We start from the raw sequence: 12,224 nt of genomic DNA, 5'->3' as shown, positions 1-12,224 counted from the left end.
CACATGGCACAGCACACTCTGTCTGTTGTTGATTCTTTTAGAACTTATTAAGGTTTCATTTGTGGCTTAACTTATTGACCTTACTTTGTAAGAAAAATAAAAATACACATTGATGGAAACATAACTGTCTAATAATTTTGTAGGCTTTGGATTTTCATGTTTCTTTCTTCTTCACCAATAAGTAAGATATGGCATATCCCATTCATTTTAAGCAGTTTCTTTTTATAAGTAAGCATTTATATACTGCTTATGAAGCTGGCATTTAAGAAGAAATTTCCTGTTCATAACCTTTCTTCCACACATTTAACAACAGTCAAACTTTAAAAGAAAATTAAATTTAAAATGTTTGTATTTACGTAGATCTAACGCTGAGACAATAATCACATGAGTTAGTGAAAAGTCACCTTCCTCCCAGAATGAGCATTATCGCCTAAGCTAATGCTACTGATTGCATAAGAACATCCATTGCTAGAAAAAATATAAGAAAAATCAGGAACAGTTTCTAGCTAACTCCTTAATGATTACTCTTTAAATAATATCTCCAATTAAGAGCTATAGAATTGCAATTTTTTTACTTGTAAATTTCAAAGTCACATTTTATTTTTAACTTTCATTTCATTACTGAATTATTTAGAACTGGCTAGAGAAAAAGTAAAGAAAAAAACAAAGAGAAATAGCTACAGTCACTTTTCTGGTTAAAATAACTGAAAAAGCACACATCTATAAATCAAGGATAGGCTTTCTGAAATCTGACTGACTTAACTTCATGTAAGTTGCAAAATTAAAGTATTCTGGGAGGGAATTTTCTTTTTCCCAAGGAATTTTCAGAAGATATCTTGGTCAAAACTCTTAAATGAATAACTGTATACTTATTATATGATGCATACATACAGACATGTTTTTGGATAGAGGTTCTATTAAGTAAGCAAGTATTTATTGATTCCTGCTACTGTGTGTGAGGCACAGTACTATGTGCTGCAAATTCAATAATAAATAAAGACAGTTTCTGTTCTCATTAAACTCAGACAGGTAAAAGGACATTTCAACACATGTTAAGAAACAGAAGGTGCTTTTAACCACAGGGTATAAGACAGGTCACAATCGAGATTACATTCTTTCCAGCAGACATGGAAAAGCAGGAGAAAGGAGGGCATTCTCTTGTCCTTTAAGGGCACATACTGGAAGTTGCACACATCACTTTCACCACAAAGATATTTATTGCACTATTATTTGTAAAAGTGAAACATTAGAATTGATATGTAAATTGTGGTATATTTGTGTTATAGGTAGCTGTAAAAAAAATCAATAAACTATACCTAAATGCATCAATATAGATAGATCTCCAAAAATAGTATTGAGCTTTAAAAATTGCAGACGCCTTCCTACCAAATAATATCATTTAGGCAGTCTGGTTCTAGAGTTAGCACCTGTAACCGCATCACTGTACTGCCAGTTTATACAGTGTAATACATGAGAGATTGATGGAGATAAATAGGGTACCACAAATGGATAACAGACATGTATAATAAATGTTCACAAAGAAGAGCCAGAAAGCTAATATAAAATTCATAATAGAGATTGCTTCAGAGGTAAGAAGCAGAGGAATTTGATTTTGGAGGGAAACAAAGGGACTCTAAGCATATGTATGTGATTTTCCATAGACAGATAGAGAGACAGAGAGATAGACATAGATATTCATTCAGCAAATGTCTATTCGGCACTATTATATGCCAAGAACTAGTGTAGGTTCTGAGGACACTTCAGGGAACAAACGAGAGTTTCTTTAAAATAAAAACCCAAACATTTCAAACAGACTTGAAAACGTTTTGACTTATTTTCTCCTGGAAGAAGATCTATATGAAAAGAAAATTTGTAACCTGAAGGTTGCTTTAGGGTCATGGAACAACAGCAAGGAAAATTAGTTGGATGATCTTAACAGTGATTATTAGGAAGCTAGAACACATGCGTGCCATTAAAATCTACAGAAGTTGCCGCTCTACTTGTGGAATGGGGAGGAAAGACTTTTTAAAACCTCCAAGTGCAGATTTTAAATAGGAAAGTTGATCATTTTGATTATATTGAGATTTTCTTATAAATGTACACTGTGACGAAGATAAAGAAAGATGACATTGTGAAAAATATTTGCAATGTCAAAAGCTGACAAAGGACTGAGGAATGCCAGAATATCAACCAGAAAAACATAATCTATTTTTAAAAATAGGCACAAGATATGAACAGGCAATTAATAAAAATGATTACTCAAAAGGCTAACAAGCTTTTGAAAAGACTCTTAAACTCATTCTTAATTAAAGAAATATAACACAAACATTAGGCTCGTTTGCAGATTGATCTCATATATATTTATGCAAGAGATGTCTACATTGCTACATTTGAGTTCTTAGTTATGCTAAACTGAATGACAAATATGGAGCCTGGTAAGTCAGTCAAGGTAAATGCTGCTCTATGAGTGTGCAGCTGGCCTCTGGAGACCATACTTCTATATTGCTCTTCTAACTGCAACTGTTGGAACTTTTCTCTCAAATTTATTTTCCATTTTTATTCCAAGTACTATTTTTATACGGTTCTTCAAAACCCCTTTGGAGAGAGAAAGTATGCTTCTACATTTTAATAAACAGAATTATACCGTGTCTAACAACCCTGAAAGTTTTATTTTTTTGTTTCAGGCATTACATCATCTAGATAGAACTCAGATAAAACAGAAGTAGACTATTAAAAATACATCTTGATGGGGGCTGGCCCCGTGGCCGAGTGGTTAAGTTCGCGCGCTCCGCTGCAGGCGGCCCAGTGTTTCGTTGGTTCGAATCCTGGGCGCGGACATGGCACTGCTCATCAGACCACGCTGAGGCAGCGTCCCACATGCCACAACTAGAAGAACCCACAACGAAGAATACACAACTATGTACCGGGGGGCTTTGGGGAGAAAAAGGAAAAAATAAAATCTTAAAAAAAAAAAATACGTCTTGATGAAGAAACTGAGATGTGAAGAGGCCAAGCAGCTCATCCACAGCAACAAAATTAATAAGCAGTAGAGCTAGGATTTGAACTCAAGAGTTTTGATATTGGAGATCATGTTCTTGACCACAGACTTTGATATGGAGTCGTTGAAGGAGACTATAAATAACTGAGTTTATGCTGTTTTTATAAAATTTGTTTCTTATTAATTAATTACTTTGTTTATCGACCTTACTCCAAGTCAGACACAGCGTTGAACACAGAGGCTACAAAGATGAACTCACACCCCTGTGGAGAAGACAGGCCAGACAGATAATATATACTAAGTGCCTAATAAATTCAGCATGAAAAGTGCACTGGTGATGACATGTCAGTGTATCATGAGAGCTGAGAGCAGGAACACCTAATTTAGCTGGGAGAGGACCTAAAGGCTTCCTGAGGAAAAGCCCAGATGACCTAGAGTTAGCCATGAGGGGGTTTGAGGAGGTGAAGCACAATCCAGGCAGGTAAAGACAATGCAGGAAAAGGCATCATGGAGTTTAGTGTGCTGAATCACAGAATGCAAGGTAGAAATGAGGTTAAAATAAGGAAAAATAGCTAGAGCTCCAATCTTAGAGGACCTGTGGATAATGGCAAAGAGTTTGGACTTAATCCCATGAGTGAGTGGGGAGCCAGTAAAGAGTTATAGATAGCATAGTCATATAAAAATGGACACATTATAAATAGATAGTTTTGGTGGCAGGTTGGAAATGGATTTGAAAGTCTATTAGTCAAAATAAACCAAGTTGTGCTGTGGTAACAAATAAATCTCCAAATCTCAGTGAGTTAATGAAATAATGGATTATTTCTTAAGTATCCAAAGTCTGAAGCTGGCTAGATAGCTCTCCTCTAGCTGGTAGCTATACCATCTGGAATGTGTGGGCTTCTAGGTTACTGCATCAGAAGATCGCGAGCTGGAGGATATTGAGGATGTTTTTAAGGGTTGGAACTAGATGTGGCTTTCACCAATTCCTCCCATAGTTCATCATCTAGCACCCTACAATATGACCAGGACAACTGCAAGAGGCTTTAGGCAAGCACTGAGAGCCTCCCACAGAGAAGAGCACTTCTTTCAGTCTTGTTTATAATAGGCCAAGTATACCTATAAACTCTTATTGTATTGAGAAAAATTATTGTTTATTCATTTATTCGATTCACTCAACAAATGCTTTTGAGTACCGACTATGATCCAGGCATTGTCATAAGTACAATGGGTATAGCATTGTTCATGTTACTTTCCTGTGGGTAAACTCTTATTTGGCTCTCCACTCACCTGATAATATGTGCAAAAGATGGAGTAATAGAGTAAGTGGGGTGGAAGTTGTAATTTGGGACAGATCCTGTGTCTTATAGGTCATTGTGAGGACCTTGAATTTGACTGAAATGAAGAGACTTTAGAAAATTCTGTGCAAAAGAGTGACATGATCTGACTTGCTTTCTACTTACTTATTTATTTTCTATTTATTTATTTTTGAAGCATCGAGTTTGCACTTTGCACTTAGCAGCCCACCCCAGCAGGACAGCTGGCTGGGCTGCTGACTTACTTTTTAAAAGGATCACTCTTACTGCTCTTTTGAGAACAGACATAAGGTGGTAGGGAGACAGTATTGAACTCTATTAGGAAGTTATGAAGTAATCTAAGTGAGCAATGATGGTACCTCAGACCAGCGTGGAAGCATGGAGCTGGTGAGAATGGTCAGATTCTGGATGTGTTATGAAGATAATGTATTTAATGTTTAAGATAAAGTCATCAGAATTTGAGGACAATTCACATGTGTGGTGTGAGGAAAAAAGGTCTTAACTTGAGCTCCCAGGAGAATGGAGTTGCAGTCAAATGAGAGATAAGCCTTAATAATTAAAACTGTTCTGAGATGGCTTCTGAAGGGCTCCAGGGAGCATTGGTTTCCTAAGTTATTCAGATCCAATAAGTGCTTGCTTTAGAATTTCTAATGATAACAATGTTTATGGAAAGATCTTTTTCTCTGATTTGAAGCTTAGCTACAAACATTCCCCACATTGATAAGATTTTATGTAACATCTATAGATCTTCCTACCTAAAAAGAAAACTAGTGAGTTAGCAAGTTATGTAGATATCTCTTTTTTGAAAGCCAAGTCAGCAAATATTAAGCTATACTAGATTCATTTTGATATGGCAATGATTTACTTTTTCTTAGGGGCATGTTTGTTTTATGGGAACTGCCTATGTTTCTATATCTCTTACAGAAATAAAACTTTAGGGGCTGGCTCCATGGCCGAGTGGTTAAGTTCACGTGCTCCACTGTGGCGGCCCAGGGTTCGGATCCTGGGCGTGGACATGGCACCACTGGTCAGGCCATGTTGAGGCAGCGTCCCACATCCCACAACTAGAAGGACCCGCAACTAAGATACGTAACTGTGTACCGGGGGGCTTTGGGGAGATAAAGCAGGAAAAAAAAAAAAAAAAGATTGGCAACAGTTGTTAGCTCAGGTGCCAATCTTTAAAAAATAAATAAAAAGAATATTTTATTTATTATCTTTATCATTATTATTTATATATTAGAAAGACTCTAAGGTATGCCATTTTGGTGTTAATTAGTAGAACAAGAGGTTATATTTAAGTTGGATTTTGATGAAGGCAGAAAACGGGGGAGGAACATTTTAGGCATAGAGAACAAGACACATACATGCATGGATGTATAAAAGGATGGCCAATTCACAGAAATTATAGAATTTAGGGCCCATGAAAGGGGACCAGTTTGGGTTTGGAGTTGTAAGGAGTGAAAAATTGAGGCTGGTAAAGTCTGATAAAATTGATAATGAAGTTATGTAAGGTACATGGTATAATAAATATAAATAAATATGTACATGTATAATAAAAAGTTTCAATTTTATCTTTTAGGTAAATAAAGACAATGCTGTTGAAAATGCAGAATTGAAAGAACCTTGTGGTAGGAAGATAGAGAGTAGAGAATAGATGAAGGGAAGCTGTTAGAAAGTCACCCAACAGGAGAGTATAAATTAGAGATAATTTAATCCCTAGAAATCCCAGAGAACCAAGTTTCTAAACTAGAGCACATCTAGCAGAAATGATAAACTAAAGTTATTGATAATTATGTGGTTATATATTGTTTTGCTTATAGAATGAAAAACTTCAGCTTTAATTTTTTTCTCCTATTAGCTAAGAAATAAATGACTGTAGAAAGATTTAATACCATAAGACACCCAGCTTGAAACCTAGCTTAAAAGAGTCTCACTAGCCTTCATCCAACATATGCTTTCTAGAATCTGCTGCACTCAAGTAACGAGGAAGTTCCACAGATAATTGCACAGTTTTCAATATCTAGTGGAACAACTGCATTCTTCAGGGAAGCAGATAGACAATAGACACATATTAAAAAGCCACTTCAAACACCAGTTTTATAGAAGTAATAGCTATGTATAAATCATAGTGTGCATTAGATAATGTCAATGCAACAAAAAAACACATCACATATAAAGAGGGAAGTAATATATGAGATCACTTAACTGACAAAGGATTAGTATCCAGAATACATTTTGTAATTTTCTGCAAGTTAATAAGTAAAAGACAAGCAAGCCAAGAGAAAAATCAGCAAAGGATTAATAGGCAATTCACGGAAAATAAAACTGAAGTGTTCATTGAGCATATGTGAAAAGATGTTCAAACTCACCAAAATTAAAATTGTGTTCATCCCTGAAGGGGGAGGAAGGGAGGGGAATCAATTTGGAAGAAGTATAAAGTGAAATACCATTTCATGTGCAATATTTAATGCCTTTAAACCATGAAGAGCAGAGCAAACATTGCTAAAGGTTAACATTTGGTCATCTAGGTGGTAAGTATATGCATGTTTGATTTACTTTCTGTATTTTCTTTTGTATTTTTGAAATATTTATTAATAATAAATTTACGTATATAACAACTTTACCATCCTGATCTATAAAAATTTCCACATCTATCACTTTTATGATGTAAAATGAGCAGGGAGGCGGTATGAGAACATAGGAGAAGAACGTAGGGAAGAGCACAGGAGCAGGAGTTGGAATCCTAAATTCCAGTCCCAGATCTGCCACTTGCCCACTGTGACCTTGATGAATTACTTAATTCTTCTAAAACTAACTCCTTTCTTGAAAAACTTCAACAACAATATCCGTCTTTACCACATAAAGTTATTGTATGGAGTGAATTACTCCATGTAAATAAAAGTAATGTTCAAATGTGAAGAAAAAATATGGAAATTCTCAAAACCTGCAGTTAATGTGAAATTAAATGAACATATTTTCCCATTTACTGTCATTCTAAACTTATAGAAATAGGCGTTAGAAATAGAAAGTAGATGCTCATCTTTTCTTACCGGGTCTATCAGCTGGGAATAGAGTTCATGGCAATTGTCGAAAATATACTTGTACGTGGAATCCAGGCAAGCCCTGACACAATCCTTCACCACCAAGCTGGCCTTTGGGGGACTTGGCAGCTCTAAAACCTGAGAGACAGATTATTTTCTTAAACTCAAAACTAGAACATTTTAATCCAGTACAAACAAACAATATCCAATGAATGCTTTCAGTTGATTTTTCTGTGTTCAGGAAAAATATGGTCTTAGAAATGTTTTAAATGTGTACATCTTCACTTTAACTTTCTGCTAGGACAACTCAGTGAAATGATCATAGTTGTAAATATTCAAATAGAAACACTTAAAGTGTCCAATTACGATATCATTCATTCCATTCAATCATTCAACAAATATGTATCACATACTATTCCAGACAATGGTGACATTGCAACGAACAAAAGAAGCAAAAATCCATTTCTTTATGGAGCTAAATTCTAGTACATAATAAACATAATAAATCAGTAAAATGTATTACATAATGATGCACGTTGAAAATAAAAATAAACTAGAGAAAAGGGGATAGGAAGTGATTCAGTGGAACAGAACTAACACAGGACTGCAACAGTAGATAAATTCAGAAAAGTAAGAGGATGGTGCCAGGAGAAAACTTACATATAGACTGTTGCAAGAACCTGAGCTTTGAGCAAGGTGGGAAGGAATTGGATTGTTTGAGTAGAACAGCAAAGTGACCTAACTTAAACTAGCTTTTAAAAGGCTCTCTTACACTGCCTTAGGTTGAGCTATGGAAAAAGTAGAAAGACTAGTGATGAGAATACTGCAATAATTCAGTCAAAAGAAGATAATGCTTGGACTATGGTGGTAAGCTAGAAGCTGTCAGAAGAAATCATATTCTAGTTAATTTGGGAAGGAAGACCTAACAGATTTGCTACAGATTGGATTATTGGTATGAGAGAAAGAGGGGTTAAAACCCCAAGTTTTTAGCCTGAGTAACTGGTACAGTGGAGATAGCCTCAACTTAGATGGGCAAGTCTGTGCTTGGGAGATCAGGAGCCCGCTTTCAGACAGGTTAAGATTGAGCAAACTGTTATACACACAAGTAGATTTCAAATAGAAATTTGGATAAATAAGTCTGGAGTAGTGGAGCTGCCCGGGCTAGAGATATAAATTTGGAAATTATTAGCTTAGAGAAGATTTAAGAAATGAGACTAGATGAGTATGGATAGAGAAGAGAAGAGTTCCAAGAAATAAACCCTGGGTAATTCTAGCCCTATGACATGAGGAAAATGAGAAAGAACAAAGTAGTGGAAACCAGAACATAATCAGCCAATGAAACAGGAGGAAAACTAAGCAAGAGGGGTGTCCTGGAAATCTAGAGATGAAAGGGTTTCCAGGAGGAAGAATTGATGAAATACATTAAGTGATATTGAATGCTGTAGGATGAAGATCAATAATGACCACTAGATTTAGCAAAGTGATGGTCATTAGTGATTTTGACAAGATCATCTTTGGTGAAGTGATGATGTAAAAGTCTGTTTGGAGTGGGTCAAAATATAATGGTGTATTTTGAGATTTAATATTGTTAGTATTGTTAAAAATCAGTTCTCGTCAGACTGATTTATAGATTTAGTGCAATCCCAGTCAAAATCCCAATGAGAAATAACATTGCCTAAACAATTCTGAAAAAGAAGAAAAATGGTGGAAGACTCACACTATCTGATTTTAAGATTTGCTATAAGTAATCCAGACAATATAGTCATGGTGAAAGTATAGACAATTGAACCGTCCAGAAATAGACCCAAACAAATATGGCTAACTGATTTTTTCATAAAGATGCAAATGCAATTCAATGGATAAAGGATAATCTTTTCAATAAATGGTGTCAGAACTATTGAATATCATATGCAAAAAGTTATTCTTGACCCATATCTCACACCTTATTAAAAACATAACTCCCAAAATGGAACATAGAACTAAATAGAAAAGGCAAAATAAAACTTTTAGAAGAAATGTAGGAAAATCTCTTTGTGACCTTGGTTTAGCCAGGAGCTCTATCCACAAACAGAAAAATTGACAAATAGACTTCATGAAAATTAAGAATTTTTCCTGTGCAAAAGATACTGTTAGAGAATGAAAAGACAAAGCACAGACAGGGAGAAAATATTAACAAATAAAGTACCTGATAAATGACTTGTATCAAGAGTCTATAAAAGAACTTCTAATACTCAACAATAAGAAAATAACCTAAGAAAAAATTGGCAAAATATTTCAACAGATTGTTTATAAAAGAAACTCAGGTGGAAAATCAGCCCAAGAAAGGATGATCAACATTACTAATTAATAGACAAACAGGGGCCAGGCCCCGTGGCTGAGTGGTTAAGTTTGTGCGCTTCGGCAGCCCAGGGTTTCACCAGGGCAGATCCTGAGAGCGGATATGGCACTGCTCATCAAGCCATGCTGAGACGGAGTCCCACATAGCACAACCAGAAGGACCTAGAACAATGATATACAACTATGTACTGGGGGCCTTTGGGGAGAAGAAGAAAAATGAAGATTGGCAACAGATGTTAGCTCAAGTGCCAATCTTTAAAACAAATAATAATAGAGAAATAAAATTAAGACCACGATTAGATAGAACTTCACTCCTAGCACCATGGGAAATACCAAGAGCTTCACCAGAAGATGTAGAGCAACTGAAATTTTCATACATTGCTGCTGGGAATGAAAAATTGTACAACTGCTTTGAAAAATGATTTGGCATTTCTTGTGAAGTTAAACATACATTTACTAAATGACCCAGGAACCTCATTCCTAGATATTTACCCAACGAAAGTGAAAACTAACGTTTACACCAAAAATATGTATATCAATATTTTTAACAGTGTTATTTGTTATAACCCCAAACTGTGAACAACCCAAATGCTTGTAGTACACACATAACAAAGAATTACTACTACTCAGCAATAAAAAGGAATGAACCATTGATACACTCAACAAGATGGATGAATAGCCAATGTGTTATGCTTGATAGCGTATTATTTCATCTACATAATGTTCTGGAAAAGGCAAAACCAAAGGGGACAACAACAGATCCGTGGTCGCCAGGGCCTGGGAGAGGGTTTGACTCTAAAGGAGCAGTACAAGGGAATGCTGGAGGATTATGGAACCGTTCTATGTCTTGATTGTAGTAATGGTTATACAACTACAAATTTGTCAAAACAAATAGATCTGTACAACCAAAAGACTGAATTTTACAGTCTGTAATGAGAAACATAGACAATGGAAGAGGAAATGTGTCCAAAAGATAATGGGAGGAAAGAAATTGGAAAGAAAATGTAAAGAGGATTATTTTGAGGAGTTTTGGCATTAAAGGAAAAGAAGAGTTAAGGTAGTAGCTGTAAAGAAAGTGGAGTCAAGCACTATTTGTTTTTCTCCCCACAGCCCCAGTATCTAGCTGTATATCCTAGTTGCACGTCCTTATAGTTCCTCTATGTGGGATGCTGCCACAGCATGGCTTGATGAGCAGTGTGTAGGTCCGTGCCCAGGAAGAGAACCAGCGAACCTGGGCCACCAAAGCAGCATGCGTGAAATTAATCACTATGCCACCGAGCCACCCTGGAGTCAAGCACTATTTTTAAGATTGAAAATTAAGAGCGTGTTTGGTGATGGAAAATATCCAGTAGAAATGGGAAACTTGATAATTCAGGCAAGTGGGGAGGATTGCTGGAAAATGTTTTAGTATGCAAGAGGGGAATGAAATCAATTGCACAGGTGGAAGAGATCACCTTTTCTAGAACAGACTGCTAATCAATAGTAATTTTAAAAAGGAAGAGTATACAGACAAGGATGTAGCTAAGTAGGTAGGTGAGATGGGTTGTGGGAGCATATGGTTGGAGCTTGAGGAAGCTCTCCAGTCTTTGCTCCTGTTTTTTCAGTGAAATAGGAAGCAAGGTCATCAGCTGATCATGAGGGAGGGGAAAGAGGACTCGCAAGTTTGACAAGATTTGTTTTTCTAAACACTGCAAGGCTGGTGACTGAGGAATGACAGATATGTAGCACTTGTGCTGGCACTCTCTAACCTCACTCCCATTTACCCTCATTGTTCATGGTAAGCATCACCTGTCAATCAAGTAAACTTTCCCACTGAGCCTGGACTGGGTCTCACTATCATTTTCTACACACTGTTCCAGCAGCTGCTGCCAGTAGGTCAGAATTGACATACATTCTATTCATCCTAGTCACCCAATTTAACCATGGTTTTAAACCAAATACATTTTAATTGAAGTTTAAAGAATTTAAATGATTATTGATACAGTATGGTTTTTTTTTGCCTTTCTTATATTATAAAATATTATTTTTAGTGCTTGTAGTGGAAACAATCACAGGCAACACCAAAAAGAAAAACAATTATTTCCAGTTTATTTCTATGTAGAATTTTTTTGAATAAACATCATAAAACTCTTTCAAAGAACAAAACTTTTTAGCCCATAGCCAGACAAATAATTTTAGGAAAGACTTTACATGAATTGTCCTGCTAGCCAAAGTATGATTCTAGAGAACTTTCTATTAAAGCAGAGGAGATATACCTAAAAAGAAGTGTCTGCATAGTTTGGTAGATAATAATTATTATAGTGGATTAGGTGATCAAATATATTCCTATGTAGACAGGCCAAGGCTAAAAATGGAAGTTGCCATAATTGGGGTAAACTTAAAGAGTCAGCTACTCTCTTATAATGAAAAAGTCAGTAGGATATCTCAGTTAAAATTAAGACAAGAAGTAAACTCCACTTCCACATTTTTAAGGACTTTTTTGTAAGTGCCATGTCCACTTATTAGAGAGCTGTGTTTAAGATGGATTTAATTTAA

At 35.8% G+C, this 12,224-nt stretch overlaps 1 protein-coding gene across 1 annotated transcript in view; it reads right to left on the bottom strand.

Moving 5' to 3' along the window:
* UNC13C (unc-13 homolog C) overlaps nucleotides 1-12,224 on the bottom strand; it is a 351,117-nt gene that overhangs the window by 244,257 nt on the left and 94,636 nt on the right. Inside the window, exon 12 of the mRNA XM_046653916.1 lies at nucleotides 7,362-7,490. Within this exon, the coding sequence (XP_046509872.1) occupies nucleotides 7,362-7,490 (129 nt within the window). The remainder of the gene's footprint in view (nucleotides 1-7,361; nucleotides 7,491-12,224) is intronic.

Source organism: Equus quagga, chromosome 2, assembly GCF_021613505.1.
Source record: "Equus quagga isolate Etosha38 chromosome 2, UCLA_HA_Equagga_1.0, whole genome shotgun sequence".
Lineage (NCBI taxonomy): Eukaryota > Metazoa > Chordata > Mammalia > Perissodactyla > Equidae > Equus > Equus quagga.
Note: the sequence above shows the minus strand (reverse complement) of the source record. Positions and strands in the feature narration are given on the sequence as shown.